Raw genomic sequence first — 20563 nt, 5'->3', positions numbered from 1 at the left:
CAAAGGGCTTCATGCAGTATTAACCACCAAAGCATGAGTGTGTATTTATACTGCATAAAGTAAATAAATGAACATACCATGACAATACAGAAGGCAAAACAAAATGATTAGTCTGAAAGAGTGGTCAGCAAATAAGGAATTCAGAATTTCAGAGTGGCTATGGGAATCTTAGGCACTGAAATGGAAATGAATTGAACCAGTTCTTGACAAAGCTCTAAGACGATGCAGAGAATTAAAGAAAATATGGAGGAAGTCAAACAATGTTAAAATATATGACCTAAAGATCAGCTGAATGCACAAAGCAAAAGGCCTGAGGACAAAGTATTGGATGTTTTGAGACCAATTTTGTCAGTGAGTAAATGCCAGTGGGATTTGGTAAGAGGAGTAGTCTAGATCTTACCTTTGACTCAAGGTGAGACCTTGATAGCAGTTTAAGGCTTCTGTAATCAGAATTTGCATTTCATGTTTTTTTCTGAGAACTTCTACGTGGCTGACATATGGTTTAATTAAAAGCCACAAAGTTAGCTGTTCGGAACATCAGAGGAAGAGAAGAACTGATGCATGCAAATGTTGCTGGTTAGGAAGCGCAAGCAGTTACAGCCAATCTGCCTGAAGAGTACTAGAAGGAAGAGGGGGCTTTGTGGGAACGCAATCGGTATGTTCTGAACACTTCACATCCTTGAGAGTTCTGTGGGACAAGTCCAGGATGAAGATATAACTAAAGCCTGAACATAAGAAAACATTAGAGATGTGAAAAATCTATTCACATGACCACAACTAAAAACATGTAGTTTAGTGAAAATATCTATAACAACCAAAGAGAAACATGAGAAAGAGGAACATCTGGTGATTCATGCTGTATAAGACATGCCAGAAGAGGGAGGTGAGCCTTGAGAAAAGGAGAGGAAAATCTGTGAGAGGCAGATGAAAAATGTCAAATACCGAAAAGAATGGGGTCTGAAAACTGCCCTTCAATTGAATAAATATGAGTTTCTTATGATTATTCTAGATAGCCTTTGTTGAATAGGAAAGAACATGCAGAATGAGAAGATCAGATCCTGAGAGAGTACAGGAGAAGAAGTGATTTGGGGAAGTCCGGAACCAAATGGGATGCGAGCCAGAGCAGCTGAAGGGATTGGCTGTAGAAATCTGTTCACCACTGAGACAGGAGGTAAGAAGATGTGTAGAAGATGGAGGGGAAGTGCACTTATGAAACAGACTAGGAAAGGTAATCCAGGCCCGTTTCCAGAGGGCACATTGGACCTTGGAAACAGTGAAGCCAGAAAGTCAAACAGTGTTTGCTGAATATCAACGATGTGACTGTTTCCTGACAAGGAGAAGGGACAGGGGAATGAATGCCAGTGGCACTGTGGCACTTCACACATTTATGGGAAGAGAGGCAGCAACCAGGTCAGTTTTGAAGAGTGCATTCACTACTGCTAACGTAGCAGAAGAGCTAGGGTTAAGGTGGGATCAGAGAAACACACATGCTGTGGTGTGATGAAGCGCACCTCAAGTAGTGTGCATGTTCAAAATTTATGGAAAAAATTTTCAAAGTTTAAAATGGAGGTGGAGTATGACCCCAGCACACAGGTTACAGTAACATATACTAATTACTTAAAGCAGAAATGGCAATTATTTATATTTATTTGTACCATGTAAATAGTTCCTTAAAATCATCAATATCTTTTTCTAATTATGTGATTACAAATTTACTATCAAGTGGAAACGGTCATGAAGCAAAAAGCAGATCCCAGATATTTCCATGGTAATTCTGTGGGGGCCCTGAACTAATAAATCAACCCTCCATATACTTCCTAAGCTAGAAGCAATGAATATGAACTCAGCCATTTTAGGGTAACTTTATGAATGAAATTGAACTTCAAATGTTAGAGACTAAGTCATCCACCCCGCATACTCTATATGCTGCCCTCCCCAGGAAAACAGCATATCATTATTGTAAATGTACTATAAACAGATAACTGTGTGAAAATAGTGTAACAAATGAGATACTTACGTTCAGGTATTGGAATGAGAGGTATAAATTTGCTGAACACACTTTTTGTAATAGAAGGACTGGACACAAAGCAGGAGTAGTTGCCTCTATCAGAAGACTCAACGTTGGCAATGTAGAGATTGCCATTTGTCTGAGACACAAATCTTCGTTTATCCATTGTGATAAATACAGGAAATTCATTCAGGAGCCAGCGGTAGCTAAGATCATCTAGAAGAAAATATTGTCCACTAAATAGTAAGCTCTTCTTTGTAAGCAAAGATTTTGTTTCCTAATTACAAACCAGCATACAGTCTGTCAGAGGTTATATATCTATCAGTAAATATTGGAACTTGAGCCAGAATACATTTTCTCATAACTACCATATTTTCAAGAATATAATTGTCATAGTAAACAATTGAATATCTCTTTCTGTATCTATCAACAATCTATCTCTAGCACTTCCCAGGGTTTCAACATTCTTGCTTCCATTTCATTGGTGAATTAACTGAAATGGGTTAAACAACTTTCACAGAGTGTTCATGACTGTTAAGGAGAACTGAGAATCTGAATGCAGGTCTGATAGTTACACAGCTCATAGTATGTCTTTCCTACTCAAATTCATAAATAAGCTCAAGGCAACTCAGCTTATTGGCTAGATCTCTGGTTTCAGTGCTTCGAAATTGTCATATTAAAAAATAAAAACCACAGCCGGGCAGTGATGGTGCATGCCATTAATCCCAGCACTCAGAAGGCAGAGGCAGCAGATCTCTGTGAGTTCGAAGCCAGCCTGGTCTACAGAGCAAGTTCCACAACAGGCTCCAAAGCTACACAGTGAGACCCTGTCTCAAAAAACCATAAATAAATAAATAAATAAAATCACACAAATGGAAGAAAAGCATGTTGCTGGTTTTCTTAATATTAGGCAATATGTAATAGAATTATCTTTAAAAAATAATTCATTCTATTTGTGTGTGCCTGCTGAAATTGAAGACAGCTCCACCAGGGACGCACAGCTTCCATATTTGGCTGGGACTCAGGTAGGCGAGCTTTATTCTCCTTCACATCTTCCATTCAAGTCTCTCTACTCTTTCTCTTAAACCTGCTGCCACCCAATTGGCTCAGTCCCTCCTCCTAGCCCACCGTCACCCCATGAGACTAGGTCTTTAGGCAGGACTCAGGGTCCAGGGTCCCCTAGTTCTTCTCCACTTCCACTTCTGCCATTCCTTCTAGTGCATCTCCATTCCTTTGACTCTGGATGGAACCACAGAATCACTCTCACCAGGGACCACACAACCACGTTTCTTGGCTGGGAATCAGAGACGCCATAGTTCCCCACACACTGATGGAACCCATAGTAAGCAATGGCTAACCTAGACAAGAGTGGATACCTACTTCAAGAATTACTTGCCGGGCGGTGGTGGCGCACGCCTTTAATCCCAGCACTCGGGAGGCAGAGCCAGGCGGATCTCTGTGAATTCGAGGCCAGCCTGGACTACCAAGTGAGTCCCAGGGAAGGCGCAAAGCTACACAGAGAAACCCTGTCTCAAAAAACCAAAAAAAAAAAAAAAAAAAAAAAACAGAATTACTTCAAACATGGCAACTCCAGATGCCTATCTTCCAAAACATGAACATGAATAACCATGACAGTATGCCTCCTCCAAAAGTCAGCAACCATATTGTAATATGCCCTGAGAAAAGCAATTTAACTGAAGGGCATAAAAAAAGAGCATCAAAAATACCAATTATGAATATTTTCCAATGACCTTAAAGCGGATATGAATAAATATGAATGAAGTCCATGAGAACACAGTTGAATGAAATAATGAAAACAAATCAAAACATGAAAGTAGAATTTAAAAAACAAACAAAAAATAGAATCACTAAAGAAAATTCAAACTAAAAACTAAAAATAAAGAACAACAAGATATCAAACAAAAATCTCAGAGGTCAGCCTCACCAATGAGGTTCAAGATGTGGAAGATGGTTTTGAGTATGGAAGACAGGATAGAGGAAATGGGTAGCTCAGTCAAAAAAAAAAAAAAAACGCAAAATGTAAAACAACAAAAACAGGCTTCAAACCTTTAGAAAATCTGGGATACTATGAAAAGACCAAATCTACAAATAACAGATATAGAGGAAAGAGAAAAACCCCAAGCCAAAGGCACATAATATATACATATATAATACATATACATGTATATATTAACAAAACCATAAAAGAAAATTCCCTGATCTAAAGAAACACATTTCTATCAAGTAATGACATGCATGCATAATTCCTAATAGGACCAGTAAAGAAATTTTCTGTCACAACACATAGTAATTAAAAACACTAAGTGGGGCTGGAGAGATGGCTCAGCCGTTACAGGCTAGGCTCACAACCAAAAATATAAAAACACTTAGTGGACAGAACAGAGAAAAAATATTAAAAGCTACAAAGTAAAAACAAAACAAAACAAACAAACAAACAAATCACATATAAATACAGACCCATTAGAATAACACCTGATTTTTCAATGGAGACTTTGAAAACTCAATGGGTCTGGATGGATGCTCTACAAACTCTGAGATCACAAATGCTGTCCCCAAGAACTATACCTAAAAACTATCTTTCACAGTTGACAGAGAAAGAAAAACATCTCATGATGAAAACAAATTTAAGCAATTTCCTTGCACTAATTCGACTCTACAGAAGGAACTGAATGGAAAATGTCAGTGTGAAGAGAAGGTTAGCTACACCCATGAGGACACATGAAATAAATATTCACAAAACAGTTCATCAAAAGAAAGGGAAACAACCACACCATAACAAAATAACATTAATTAATAAACACTACTCATTAATAATTCCCAATATTAATGAATTCAATTTCCCAGTAAAAAGACACAGACTAGCAGATTGGATGAGAAAACAGGATCTTTCTTTCTGCTTCATTGAAGACACATACCTCATAACCAAAGACAGATGTCACCTTAGGATAAAAAGATGGAAAAAGATATTCTAAGCTGAAGGTACCAAGAAACAAGGAGGCATAACTATCTCAGTAGTTGGCAAAACAGATTTCAAACCAAACCTAATTAGAAGAGATTGATATTTCTTCTGAACTCCATAGTCATTAGAGGGAAAAAAATCCACTAAGAGATCATTACTATTGTAAACATCTATGCACCCAGCACACGGGCACCCAAGATAATAAAAGAAACACTACTACAGTTAAAATCAGATACTGACCATAACACAATGACAGTGGGTGACTTCAATAGACAGGTCATATAGAAAAAACAAACAAACAAACAAACAGAAAAATGCTCACATTAATAATGTCATAAACCTAAAGGACCTAGTGGCATTAACAAAATATTACCCCAGACAATAAAGAATATATATCCTTCTGAGAAGATCATGAAACTTTCTCTAAAATCATCCAAAATTTCTTCAAAATTATATTAGGACACAAAGCAAATCTCAACAGATACAGGAAAATTGAAGTAACAGCATCCTATTTGACCACCATGGGGTAAAACCTGGATATCAATAACAATAAATGGCAGAAAGTATACAAACTCATGGTAGCTGAACAAATAACTACTGAATAAAAACCCGGTCAAGACATCAATTTAAAAGGAAATTAAAATCTTTCTAGAATTGAGTGAAAATAAAAGGAAGGAAGATGTCAAGGTATCCTTACTTGCAGATGAAATTATTATTTTATACATAAAAGATGATTAAAAAGTCCACCAAGAAGCTTCTATAGCAATAAATAATTTCAGCAAAGTAGCAGGATGTAAAATAAACACACAAAAAATCAGTATCCTTCCTATTTAACTTTATCCCAGCAAGAGAAAAACTTGTATAATAAACCATTTAAGGCACTAAAAAAAAAAAAAAAAAGAAACTGAAGAAGAAACCAGAAGTCGCAAATATATTCCATACTCATGGATTGGTAGTATTTACCAATTATGCAAATGGCTATCCCACTGAAAGAAATACACAGATTTAATGCAATCCCAATCAACACAATTCCAACACAATCTTCAAGAAACTGGAAAAAATCTTACACTTCATGTAAAATAAAAAAAAAAAAACCCAGAATAGATAAAATAATCCTAGACAATAAATGAAATGCTGGGGGTATCAGCATTCCAAATTTCAAGTAGTACGTCAGATTTATAGTAATAAAAAACAGCACATTCACTGCTATTACATTCATCAAACCCATAATCTGGAAACAACCTAGATGTCCACCAACTGACGAATGGGAAATAAAAAACCATGGTAACTTACACAGCAGAATATCACCCAGCTGTTAAGAAAAATAAAATTATGAAGTCTGCATGTAAATGAATGGAGCTAGAAAAAAAATATCCTGAGTGAAGCAAAAAAGATCCTCAAAAAACAAATACTGCATGTTTTCTTTTCTATTTGGATGTTAGATTTTAAACTTTAGATATGTGTGTTTCAATGCGAATAACCACAGAGGCTATGTAACTGGAAGAGGTCAGAGAGCAGGAGCAGGGAGCTATTCTGAGGAAAGGGAAATAAAATATAGTGTTATAAACAAAGGAGAAACTAAATAGGGGGATTTAATAGGCAGATGAATAAGAGTGCAGGGTAAAAGGGGGAATGTTGAGAAGGACAACTAACAGTAGAAGTCTTTTGGAAACCTACTACTCCAGAAGCTTTCTAATTTATATACATCTATGGAAGAAATGTAAAAGGAATCATAATGGAGGCGGCAATGTCCCAACTAGGCATTCTGCACCACCAAGTAAAATATCCAGTGTCAGGAATGGATAATATCTTGCTGAATGGTTTATCAAAGGGTTCCCAATAGACCCTCACAAACACAAGAGGGTATTGACAAGGCATTGATTACCCTCTACAACCTGACAGCAATGTCCTACAGCTGAAGACACAACTCACTTATGTCACAGAATGTAGATAAATCAAATTGTGCCCAATTAAAAGCTTCATCTCTACTTACTAGCATTTGTGGTGCTGGAAGCTACTTTTCAAGCTACTGGAAGAGAGAGTAATCACCATCTCACGTAGCTACCAACCCTGCAACCTACAATAGAGACCTACCGGCAAGATATACTGGTGCAAAAAATGGTGCAAACGTAATGGAAGTACACAGCCACTTTCAAACATTAGATTGAAGGTCTGCTCCATGATAAAGAATCCCTACTTAACACTACTAAAATGGCCCCAAACCTGGGACTAATTAGGTGATGGCACTAGGGGGAAACATGTCCTGGACAGTTTTATGTCAACTTGTCACAAGCAAAAGTCATCTGAAATGAGGGAGCCTCAACTGAGAAAATTCCCAATGAGATCAGGCTGCAGGCAATCCTATAGGACATTTTCTTAATTAATGATGGATATAAGAGGGCACAGCCCATTGTGGGTGGTGCCATTCCTGGGCTAGTGGTTCTGGGTTATTTAAGAAAGTGGGCTGAGCAAGCCATGAGGAGCAAGCCAGTAAGCAGCACCCCTCCATGGTCTCTGCATCAGTTCCTGCCTCCAGGTTCCTGCCCTGTATGAGTTCCTGGCCTGCCTTCTTTTGCTAATAAACAGTGATGTGGAAGAATAAGTTGAATAAACCCTTTCCTTCCCCACTTGCTTTTTGGTCATGGTGTTTCATCACAGCAACAGAAACTCCGACTAAGATAACATACAACTAATATTCTGCTAAAGAAACATAGCAATAAAATTATTCCTAATGATATTCTGCTTAGATCAGTCCCTCATTCAGCCCTCATCAGAGAAGCTTCTTCTTGAAGTAGATAGCTGACATCAAGTCCCACAAGTAGACAATGTGCAGACAATGATAGGCTTTGGAGCACTCAGCCTTAAATGGGATATGTTCACCAAATGTCTGCTGTCAAGACTCGGGAATCTATGGGGAAGAGGAGGCAGAAAGATTATAAGAGCCAAAGGTGTTGGATGTCTCCAGGGAAACAGCATCATTCAGACACAACAGGACTGATACACACATAAATTCACAAGAATTGTTATGACATGTATAGGCTCAAACCAGGAAAAAAATCCAAGAAGACAGAAAAGTGGACTCAAGTCCCAGCTCTAAAAAAGAAGCTATTTGTAACTGATATCTGATGAGAATGGGTAAAGAAGCTAGTTTCTCCAACAGCATGTTACTTTCACTTGATACATCAACCACACTCCAGGGTTGAATAGTTGACAAACATAAAATCTATTCTACATTTGTGTGTGTGTGTGTGTGTGTGTGTGTGTGTGTGTGTATGTTTTGTTTTGGTGCTTTTTGTCTTTTTTTTTGTAGGGGGTGTCTTTTGACTTTTTGCCATTGTTTTTGTTATGAGGGAAAGAGACAGAGAGAGAGGGAGGGAGGGAGACTATGAAGCTGAATGGGTAGGGGGTAGAGAGGATCTAGGTAGCACTAGTTGGGGAAGTGGAAAGAACATTATAAAATATATTTGTGTTAGTAAGGGTTTCTATTGCTGTGAAGAGACACTACTACCATGGCAACTCTTATAAAGGAAAACATTTCATTGAGGTGGTGGCTTACGGTTTCAAAGGTTTAGTCCACTTTCGTCACGGCAGGGAGCATGGTGGCATGCAGGCAGACATGGTGCTAGCTACATCTTGATCAGAAGGCAACAGAAAGTGGACTGTGACACTTAAGCAAAAGAGACCTCAAAGCCTACCCCCACCGTGACACTTCCTCCAACAAGGCCATGCCTACTTCAACAAGGCCACACTTCCCAATAGTGCCACTCCCTATGAGCTTATAGGGCCAATTACATTCCAACTACCACAATATTGTATGTAATAAACTTAGAAAACAAAACAAAAACAATCAAAATATTAGGCAAAGGAAAAAAAGAATTCCCTAATTTTGCTACTGTTATGAATTGTATTGTAAATATCTGATATGCAACCCATGTGAAGGTGCAACCCAGTGTGAGAACCACTGCTCCAACCCTTCTTAAAACAGTTACCATGCATGTCATGTGGCTCCTCTGCTCAACACTCTGAGTGCAAATCTCACTGAAAGTATATGCACATGGTTGCTGTACACACATGATGACATCCTCCACAGCACAGCTCCTGGAACTCCCATTACATTTCTTACTGCCTTCTAGGTCATTCCCACTACTGCGGGTACTCTGACTGGCATTTCACCAATGGTCCTGCCTCAGCCCTTGATCTTTTAGCCTCACCTGCCTGGAATGTCCTCTAAGACGTTTATACTATTAGCTCCTTCACTTCCTTATGGTTTTCGTCAACAGTCCCTTCCTAACAAGGCCCTTTCTAAAATCTAACTTAAACCCCACTCTTTCCTCTTCTTCCCCTCTCTTTTATCCTATATCTTTTAAGTGTTCCTGTCACCACAGAGGGTCTCTGAGGGCTGGCAGCTTTTACTGTTCTGTTCTGCTGGTGTGTCCTGTGAAACAAGCAGCCTCTAGTTGAGAGAAAGCACTCATAAGGGTTTCTCTTAGTCATTGGAGCTAGTCCATTGTTGAGTAGGCAAAGGGAGTCACCAGGCAGCCATTGCCTTGTTTGTGGGAAATACTGTGAAGAGGAGAGGGATTTACTCACAGTTTTGGCAATTCCTCTAGCAAAAACCTACTCTCTGCTGGAAGCCTGTTATAACACTGTAAACACGCCCCTCCTATGTGAGCTAATTAATTGCTTTTCTTGCAGTACAGAGAAAATTACCAGTATTTTATAAGCAACTAGAAATATATATATATATATATATGCATATGAAATTTCATATACATGAAAATTAACATGTAATGAATGTGTATAATTTTGGGTGAAATACATATGTGTATGTGTCTATGAATACATATAGAGTCAGTGCATTCCACACAAAATTACTTATAGCACAGTGTTCTGTGTTTCATTTCCTATGGGTATGTTTTAAGTCACATTTAATATATAAAAGCATAAAACATTTATTTCATTGTCAGGGGCATAAATAAAACAAATGAAAACAAGACTATGAATATATACTAGAGTAGTCTTTATTTTAACCATATAAATGAAAGAAATACGTATTCAAAGTTGAATTTTTAACATATGATTTTTAATTTGTTCCCTTTCTGAAGTGCACAATTATTCCCATAGATCAGTGACTCTAAGGACATAAATAATTTATCATGTCTTTATCCCTTTCTAGTGCTTAGTTATAATTCACAGTATATTGCAGATACTAAATTGAAAAACTGATTGACCATACATCATTCCTTAGTGCTGTTCTATTTCTGAATATTTAACATAATTTCTGGAAAACCTTTCATAATTTCTCCTATATAATAGGAAATTTAACTAGGGCACAATCCAATATACTTATTATTTATAAACTAAAATGACTAGAAAACCTTAGGATTAGGCCAAGTGACTAAGGAGCCCAGACAGAAAAGTATCTATAACCGCCTGTAGATGTGATGACCACAAAGTGATCTGTTGTGGAACGCTGTCCTAGGGGCATGGCACAGCCGTTATTCTAAGGAATCCTCAGTAGCCATGTTTACCTGCATGATACCTGCTTGAGACTGGTACACTTAACGTTCTAGAGGAAGAGGTCACCCGGTTCCACCCCTTCCTAACATCTCATAGGAAGTGAGTGACTGCTGGAGGAAAGACATTTTCTCCAGTGGTGGAGCTGTTCTGAAGTTGCCCATGCTGATGTAAATAACACCTCTCCCATATTCCTGTAAGGGACACTAGTTAAATTCATTGGTTCACCAAGCTAGTCTTGGGTGGAATTCTTTCTTCGGGGTGTGCAGGAAAAGTTCACACAACAAATGCAAAGAATACACCTCATTAAATTAAAGATGGGACATGATTGTTAGAAAAATTAAGTAATTATTAGCATACTATCATTATTAGCATATCTATCATACTAGCATACTTAGAACACTCAGAGGTCCTCATTTAATTCCCTAGGGGTCCAAAGTCCAAGACACTCCTTTTACCTGGAAAGTGGTAGGGAGGATTGCAGAGAAGCACCATGCCTTTCCCCTCCTTCACTTTGACCTCTGGACGCTCCTCAGGAGGAAAGGGGTCGAGATCTGATTTCAAAAGGGAAAAGGGAAATGTTCACTCTGCTCAAGAGAAAGAGATATTTGTTAAGTGTGATCTTTCAGTAACTTGTGTGTGTGATGCGGCAGAGCTCGGCTGGCTCTGGACACCCGTGCAAAGCTGGGATTCGCGCACGCCATCCAGTTCCTTCATGGACTTACTCACAGCAGCCTGCACAATTCCGATAACCACTAAGGTTCCAGCTAACCTAAAAATGTTCCTTTCGGGTTCGGGAGAGTCTCAGAGGGGAAATACAGTGAGGTCAGTCAAAGCCAGAAAGCCTCAAAAACTAGAGGCAAAGACGGGTGCACATCCAGTCCAGCGAGTGCTTGGAGACTCAGGGAAAACAGCCCAGGACTGGATCCCAGCTGGATAAGGAGAAAGTGATCCGTTCCCCCCCCCCCCCCCACCAAACACACACACCTCTCTTTTTATCTGTGTGTTTAAAACTCACATTTTGTTTGATTTCGTGATCCTGAAGTACTTTGGCTCTTCTTTATTTTCTAACTTATATTGGTCCTGTTTAATTTCTGCCTCTCTTTCTCTTCATCTGTGATCCATACCCAAACTGTAATAACTATTTTTTACTCCCCTTCACACACGTCTGCCTCTGGAAAGCATTATATTTTTTCAGAGGAAGACCCAAAGCCACATCTCTGGATACAAAGTGCTCATGGCACCTGGATGCCTTTTCTAGCCTCATCTGCTCATTCGATGTTTAACTAAACTTGGTGAAGTTCTGTTAATCTCTGGATGTGGAATAAAAACTCACATGCTGAGTCCCATCTTGAAGTCATTTTCCTAGCTCCCACGCCATTGCAGCGACAGAGGAATGTTACTGTCATTTAACTTGCCTTTTTTTTTTAAAAAAAAAATAACAAAAAACTTCAGTGCAGTGCAGGTCTTGTTCTTCTTTTAAGTTTGATGTGTTTTATCTACAACTCTCTTTGCTTTAATATTATTGTTTCTTGACCTATCTCACCCTTCCTGGTGATTGATCTGCTTTCTTGAAACATGGCATAAAAACATGACATAAAATCATAAACTGGAGATTTATTACCATAATAAGCTCCCCTTCAATGTAACTCTGTCCTTTAGAACAAATTCTAACTTTTATTTTAGCAAGTATTTTTTAACAATGCTTTCCATTATTGGCCCACATTTAAAAAAAGGCCTTAATTCAAATTTCAGACAATCAACTAACTAAAATACAATTTAATTAATTACAGTCCACAGAAGTTAAACACTGAAGAGTCAGATATTTTCAGGGATGGGGGTTCTTAGGAGGGGCTCAGGGCATTCTGCATCTCTCAGATAGTTTCTTTCCTAATAGCTAATTCTCACCCCCTGGCGGCCTTCACGGACAATGCTGGCACCACTTCACTGATGCTAGATGGCAGAGAACCATGCAAGATTCTTCAGAATGTGGTCCCAGTTCCATTTACATTATCTTTACAGCACTCACAGCACTTGGCCTATGCAGAACTAACCACGCAAATCCCACTACCCTGTACAATGCATTTCTTCTACAGCACATTCTTGCCAGGAGCCTCTTTTCTGGTTTTTTCTCTTTGCTGAACTCTTAGAGTTTTATTTACTGATATGTCGACAGTCACTCAGAAATTACTGTATTTTAATTGAAATTTTCACATTGTGCTACTTGTCTCACCAACAACCACCTGCCACCTATACATGATTAGGGGATGTGACTTCTTTAATAAACCACACAGTGTTACTGCTGTGGTTGGAATGGTAAAAGTAGGTGCGTCCATATTTGTAGGAATAAGATTTTTTAATTTTACTTAGACGTGTGCATTGTGTGTGTGTATGTGCATCTATACATTTGTATACATGTGTGTAATATATGTGTGTGTGTGCAGTATTGTGGTGTGTGTGTGTGTGTGTGTGTGTGTGTGTGTGTCTTTGCTTTTACCCACAGAAGCCAAAGGAGGGCACTGGGTTCCATGGAGCTGGAGTTATGAGTGGTTGTGAGCCACTCAACATGGGGGTTGGGAACTGAACTTGGTGCTTCTGGAAGAGTAGTTATTATACTCAACCTCTGAAACATCTCTCCAGGAGAAGTAATTTTAATGGAAGAGAAAAGCTGAGATAGTTAACCATCACAGGATTAAACCCCCAATTCATATAGACCTCTATCAATAATGAAAGCCCTTGTAATTTCTCATGAATAAACCCACCTTCAAAAAGTTATGATTACTTACATCCAAAGCTCAGGGTCGCCTCTGTGCTTCTGACCATCCCATAGTTATTTGATGCCAAGCAGTAGTATACCCCAGCGTCTTTCTGCTTGTCAGGGTTGTTGATGACAAGGTTTCCTCCTACCATACTGTACCGATCATTTGTCAGGTCAACATCCCCATTATTCATTCTCCATCTCGAGGAAAAAGACATTAAGGTCACTCTGAAGGTCACCAAAGCCTGGAAACTCTGTCAGGCTAACATCACTCTGAAGTGATTGAAGGTTAGCTCAATGTGGAGTGGTATTTCTTAATGACCTGCAATTCTGAGTATTTGGAAACAAGCATAACAACTTAACTAAGGCACAGAAATGTAAGTGTGAACCCCTGACACATTCCCTCATCTTAAATGAGGTTTCCTGTAAGAAAAAAAAAATGTGTTACTGAGTTTCATTCCAGAGATTGATTTTTCATTGTTGAGACAGGAGCACATTCGATAGCCATACATCGCTATGCAGTTTCATACACATCTAGATACATTACATAAATTATTAAAACGTATCTGTAGAAGAATTAAAACATAAACTGGCTAATAGCACAGTTTATCTGGCTAAATAGCACAGCCATTTTCCAATAAAACTAAAGGAAGCAGCAACTGACACAGGTTGACCACCAGGGGGCGATCACATAGTTTAAATTACTCCACTGGGTCTTAACTCGTAGCTACAACTAAACTAGTGAAATCAGATTTTCTTCAGCCTAGATTTAGCATTCATTGGTGCCTTTTCACACTTTTTGGGGGGCAACATTTGTGGAAGGCATTTTCCTCCACCATATAAGCCTATGTATCATGGCATCAATGGGAAATATTGTGGCTAACAATACCACCCACTGAAGATAATGTTATACATAGAAGTCTGTTGTTTTTTGTTGTTGTTGTCGGTATTTTTTGTTTTGTTTTTGCATGAGTTTCTGAGAAGAATACATAGAGAAAAGAGTTTTCATTTAAGATGATAGTAACAAATCATTTTACAAGATAACAGTAACAAATCATTTTACCCTGTACCAGGGTCCATCTCTTAAAGCAACGTCCCAGGAAAACCATCACACAAGAGTCCCCATCATGAAGTTCAGGGGGCATCTGTGGCTACTTTTTGGATGCCAAATACATTTCTGATGCCGGTAGGGATAGTGGTGAAAATGCATGGTGTCAGAATGTCTTTATAATTTGGGTCACTGGGACATTTCCCAGTTCTCATCTTTCTGTCATCAGAGCTAATTTCAATACCACACACAGAGCACTATGTGTGAATGGCCCTGCTGGAATCAAAGCAAGTGGTGTGGAGTGACCATGACACAGGTTTCCTAGTCAGGCAACTTCAATTGTTGGCCTTTTCCCCTAGTTTATTGGCTCCGAGTTGTGTTTACTGCCTTGACTGCCTCTGGCTGTGATTGTGTGGGATATCATAAAATTTTATGTCTCACTGTGTTTGGGTAAGCTCATTGTCTATTTTCAGAAATGGGTATTGAACCCCCTGTGCATGCCTTTAAATGTGTATTTTTATTTTAGTGCTTGCTGCTTGGGGGCTGGAGATGGGGAAAGGTTACCGAGGCTAGTGAGTGGCAAGTGAAATTCCTGTTGTGCCTCTTACCTCTCAGGATGCCACCATGCATAATCCATCACCACAGAGCATGCCACAAATACAAAACTACTTTGTGAAGGACAAATTGCATGATTACCTAAGGCAGTGTGGTTTGTCCATAATTCAGTGCATTTGAGAAACTTCAGGCATTCCTTTTTACCACCAAACAAATCTTCCTCTCCTCTCCTTTTCCCCTTCAAGCTTTATTTTGTTGTCAGCGGCAGCCACCTCCCTATCAGGGTTGAATATCTACTTGGCTCTGTCCACTCTCTATATTAATATATGGACAGTCAAGCCAGGTCAAGCTGGGGGTTTTGTTTGGCTAAAACCTGTGGGGTGGAATCAGTGACATATTTGCCAGAATACATTTCATTCATACTGCCTCTGGGTGGGGAAGGACAATAGCCCTGCCCATGCTGTGTTCCTCGAAACACTGAGCACAGCACCTGCTGATTGGTTGCCTCCAAGCCAGTCTGGCGGCTGCTGGTGAGGACAGTGTCACTGGATCTGTATCACTGAAATAGGCTTGAGATTTTCACACTATCTGGAGGCTTTTTTAGAAACCATCACACTGGTGCTTTGGTCCAGCATCTGTGCTTAACCTACACAGTCAAGTCAACACATCTAACTTAGTATTAAGCATCTTTTCCTGTAAATATGTCTGTGGATAAATCTCCTCCACAACCTGTCACTGATGCCGGCCCATGACTATGTGCAGAGACCATTGCAGTAAGTCTACCAACCAAATAATTTTTAGAACAAATGTGTTATTTATAATTTATATTGTGCTCCCATGCATGAAATTGAAGCAATAAAAATAGTTTCAAAAGGATGGTGATTTTATATCTAAATTCATATTTCACTTTATTAGCAATCTTGTAATTATAGCCAGAGGCAAGAGAAAAGGAACACAATTATAATTAAGTGGTGGGAAGGTGATATTTTCCCTGGTAATAACTTTGTATAACAATAGAAAGCTGTTTTACAGTAGGAAGAAAGCCTACTATCAAACACTTAATTATTAATTGATAAATTTCAATCAAGTTGGGTGACAATTGTCCACTAAAGTTCCATTTTCCCAACTCTTCTTTTTCTATCACGGAAACACTTCACAAAAGACATTCAAATTCATCGGCATCTAGTTAACTCTTAGTCTTCAATACAGATTAGAGTGCTGGTATAACTTTATGAACTCTCTGCAGCAGAGAAACCGATTTTTCACTTCTTACTAAGTTTTGATGATAGCATAGAGAAGTGACCCAGGAACACAGACAGAGTGACTCATGCATTGTTCAGAAGACAGAGATATATGTAAGACCTATGTTTGTGCTGGGAATGCAGCTCAGTGGCAGAAGGCTTGCCTCACACACATGAGTGTTAGGGGTGAATACTGGCACTATAGGGAACTGTGTTGTCAGGGGTAGAGATTTGAGATCACTTGAAAAGGGTAAAACCTTCTGGAATTGCCTACTCAAACTTTTGAGATATATATATACATATATATATATATATATATATATATATGTGTGTGTGTGTGTATGTGTAAAACATTTTGTTTGTTTGAAAGCATCAGCTCATTAGACAATAGCAAATCTACCTATATAATCTATGTATAAATAAATTCTTACATATATTTAAGAAAACTCCTATGTACATAAATATCATATAGTGTTTTCAATAGTGAGTCTGTCAATATTTGAGTTGATGTCGATGGACTCTACAGACCAGTCTTAGAGATTACTCTACAGATATGAGGTTACAGATGGCACCTGCGCTCTGCAGCCCTCGCCCTCCATTCTGAAAAGAGCAGTGGGGTGCATTACTTGTAAACTGGAAAAGGGCTGGCTCGTGCCCGGCAGTTGAGTGAAACTTTTCCTTCCAGCGACTCCTCCGGGTAAATGGTATTGATTGGTTGCTCTTCAAAAATGGGTCCAAATCCTTTGTCCTCCTCAGAAACTGAAACAAAAACAAGATGATTTTATAGTGTATCACTTTGTAAGTCAAAGGAAATGTTGCACCAAAAGCACTTCTTTTCTGCCTGTTTCTTATTGTTTCCCTAAATGTACTGTTTGCCAGTTATCTCTGTATAGCTCCCTCTACACGCACGCATACACGCACGCACGCACGCACGCGCGCACACACAAACATTCATGCCTCCAGGTCTTTGCATGAGCTTTGAGCTTTTCTACTTTCTAAACTCATCATCCTAATTTTCCTACCAAAGTTTGTACATTTGTGACCCAGCCATGGTGTTAATTCCTTCAGAAGGCTGCCTCCCATCCTTCCTGCTCTAAATGATCCCCTTTTGTGCCCCTATAGTCCGGCCCCCCCTCCCCGCTCGCTCAGGCTGTGGGACTTGACATGCCTGCTTTGACTTTGGAGGCAGCCTGCTCTGTCACCACGCTGGCAGTGTTGGGAGGAGATAGGTGGCTTCTTTAGTCACTGCATCCTGCTACCAGGCTGCCTAGCAGTCTAGAATGCAAAGGTGCTTAAAGATTTCAGAAGATGAGAGTAAAGCAATAAGTGAATTCCTGAATGCTCTGGGGGAGATTATTCTCCTTTGAATTTTCTTATCCCTGAACATGTGACCAGGATTCATACTTTGCCATTATCTGTGACAACATATATACAAATCGCGAGTATGGGAGATGATGAACAGGTTTGAAATCCATCACAAGTACCCTGCTTGGGAAGCAGTTGTCTTAGGAGTGTATGCTCTCTGGAAGGAAGAAGTAATGAAGCAGCGAGAAAGGTTGAAGAGGCAGGAGTCACTCCCAGGTCACTACTGTAGCAGCATCTACGAACAACAGCTACGAGCCATGCTCTCTGAAGGAGTTAGCAGTGAGCCATGTGCCTCGAAAGGAAGAAAGCTCTTCCCTGAGGTCCCTGCGGTGGCTCCAATAGAAGCAAGCCGTGGTGGACTCCCCCAGCTTGTGTCCTGTTACTGTTTTGCCTTTGTTTCTGGGTTTGGTTTATTTAAGGCAGCCTCCTGTAGCCCAGGCTAACATCACAACTCCAGACGTTCCTATCTCTACCTCCCAGGTACTGGGATTGCAGGCATGTGCCAACATGTCAGACTACCCCAGCTTATTACTCTTTTTCTTCTTTTATTTAAAATACATTTTGTCCTACAATATATTCTGATTACAACAGTCCCCGCCTCCTCCCAGTTCCCGCCCGTCCAGATCCACACCTTTCCATCTCTCCTTAGAAAACAAACAAGATTCTAAGAAATAATAATAAAATAAAATAGAACATAATAAAATAAAACAAAACAAATCAGCACGGAACAAAGGAAAACAAAGAGAAGGAAATGAACCAAAGAAAAAGCACAAGAAAGCCGGGCGGTGGTGGCGCACGCCTTTAATCCCAGCACTTGGGAGGTAGAGCCAGGCGGATCTCTGTGAGTTCGAGGCCAGCCTGGGCTACCAAGTGAGTTCCAGGAGAGGTGCAAAGCTACACAGAGAAACCCTGTCTCGAAAAAACAAAAACAAAAACAGAAAAAGCACAAGAAATACATGGAGCCTCAAAGACACACACATTCCTTCATACAAGAATCCCAAACACACAAACCCAGAAGCTATATTATATACACAAAGGACATATAAGATAAAAAAATAATAATTAATAATAATGATAATAGATAAAAAAGAAAAAAAGAGAATGCTCTGATTCAACATTGTAAGTCAAAGGACTTCCAAAGATGCCATTGAGTTTATTTTGTATTGGCCATCTACTGGTGGGCATGGGGTCTGCCTTTAAGGGTGATTTGTTTCCCCAGTGAGACTCCCTTGGAGAAAATTAATCTTTCATTTGCAAGTAGTTATCAACTGGGGGCAGCTTCTGGGTTAGGGATGGTGACATGTGTCCATTTCTTTCAGTTCTAGGACTCTCTCTGGTAGACTTGTGCCGGCCATATGCAGGCTGCCACAGTCTCTGATTTTATGCTTTTTGACCTGCTATGTTTAGAAAGCCTTGTTTACTCGGTGTCTACAATCCCCCCTGGCGCTTTCTCACTCTTTCTGCCTCCTTTGCTGTAGAGCTCCCTGAGCCCCGAGGAAAGGGTTGTGATTGAAACATCCCAATTAGGACTGTGTGTCCCAAGGTCTCACTCTCTACATAGTATTTGGATGTGGGTCTCTGTATGTGTTCCTATCTGTCTGCTGCTGGAGCAAACTTCTCGGATGATGGCAGAACAAGACACTTATCTATGAGTATAGCAGAATGTTGCTAGCCATTTTGTTGCCATGTTCCTTTAGTGGAACAGTAATATTTGGTTTTCTCTTAGGTCCCTGGCTGATCTAATCTCAGGTTCTCTCTTGGCCATCCAAGCAGTGTTGGTATGGGTTCCATTTCATAGAGTGGACCTTAAATCCAATCAGATTAGTTACTACCATAAGCTTTGTGCCATTATTGCACCAATATATCTTGCAGGCAGGTCATTGCTGTAAATTTAAGGATTTGTATCTGGATTTGTGTTGACATTTCTCCTTTGGTAGCACACAGAGTGCCTTCCAGTACCATGAATAAGTAGTCTTTTGGGACAATGGCTCTAGATAGGCACCAGCTCGACTTCTCCATGTTCAATGACTTGTGCATGTTCTGTTTTCACTCAGTTTGTGAAGAACAATCAACAGCCTTGGCAACAGCCTGGGTTGTTTGGTGTGTGTGGGGGGGTCCCATGTTGCCCCTTTGGCGAACAACTTGATTGGATGTAACCTATTCTCAGTACTAAAAGCTTCATTTGTTGATGAAAGATGCTCATTTGGGGCTCTCAGCTTCCTTTTTAAATAGATGGTCTAACTTAACCAGCACAGTGGTTTTTATCTTCTCTAACATTGACCTTTGAGATACTATCTGAAAGAAATATCACCTACTAACAGTAGTGAGGCCTTAACATTTTGAGATGTATTACCAATTTTGTATATATAATAGGAAGGCAATTCTGTAAAGAGCTTATGTAAATATTTAAAAATCTGTAGTTAAAGTTTTATAGGTCAAACAAAAATATTGTTGCATTTGTTTTCTTCTTAATGGCAATATGTTGTACAAATGATGTGTGTATATTTTCCAATCCTCCATTAATTTCTAATTTCTATAGGGACAGATATGAAACCTTAGTGAGATAAAATAATGAAGCTAAGTTAATTTTCATATGGAAAAAAAATCACATTTAATATATTTCAGTTTTCTTGTTTCCAGGATAGGGTTACACTGTTTAAGGAACATATGTTGCTTACATTTCTAGAATTTTGTAGATAGGACACTGGATCTCCTGTGAGGCTTATGGATGATTCTGCCCATGTTAGCTGGGAACTGAAACAGGCCCTTGAGAGCAGCAGTTAGGACTTCAAGTCTTTGTCAAGTCAAGTCAAGTCATTGTCATGCTCAGCAGGAATCTAACCCCATCACCCACTATGGTGACTCCATGGTCCCCTCACTCAAGAGTAGTGCTCAGACCAAGAGAAAGAAGATAGTTTTTGGATAACACAGCATGAGACTCAGTGCAGGACCCATTGAGGCAGCTCTATACTCAGCCTGCAGAAATGTGTGCCTCTGTCTCTTGCTGCTCTAGGAGTGAGAAGATCCAGGTGACAGTTTTTGATGTGTTGGAAGTTTTATGGAGTTAGAGAGAGAAAGAGAGAGACAGACA

General features: G+C 39.5%; 1 protein-coding gene across 4 annotated transcripts in view; it reads right to left on the bottom strand.

Annotated features, from left to right (window-relative positions):
- Positions 1-20563, bottom strand: part of Cntn1 (contactin 1) — a 305783-nt gene that overhangs the window by 113613 nt on the left and 171607 nt on the right. For all 4 annotated transcript variants that reach the window (XM_052748699.1, XM_052748698.1, XM_052748696.1 and 1 more), the window contains 4 exons: positions 16734-16866; positions 13292-13464; positions 10964-11059; positions 2018-2224 (listed from right to left, as the gene is read on the bottom strand). In XM_052748699.1, coding sequence (XP_052604659.1) covers positions 2018-2224; positions 10964-11059; positions 13292-13464; positions 16734-16866 — 609 coding nt within the window. The remainder of the gene's footprint in view (positions 1-2017; positions 2225-10963; positions 11060-13291; positions 13465-16733; positions 16867-20563) is intronic.

Source organism: Peromyscus californicus, unplaced genomic scaffold, assembly GCF_007827085.1.
Source record: "Peromyscus californicus insignis strain IS unplaced genomic scaffold, ASM782708v3 Scaffold_20__1_contigs__length_68692818, whole genome shotgun sequence".
NCBI classification, from domain to species: Eukaryota; Metazoa; Chordata; class Mammalia; order Rodentia; family Cricetidae; genus Peromyscus; species Peromyscus californicus.
This window is presented reverse-complemented; position numbering and strand designations above follow the sequence as displayed.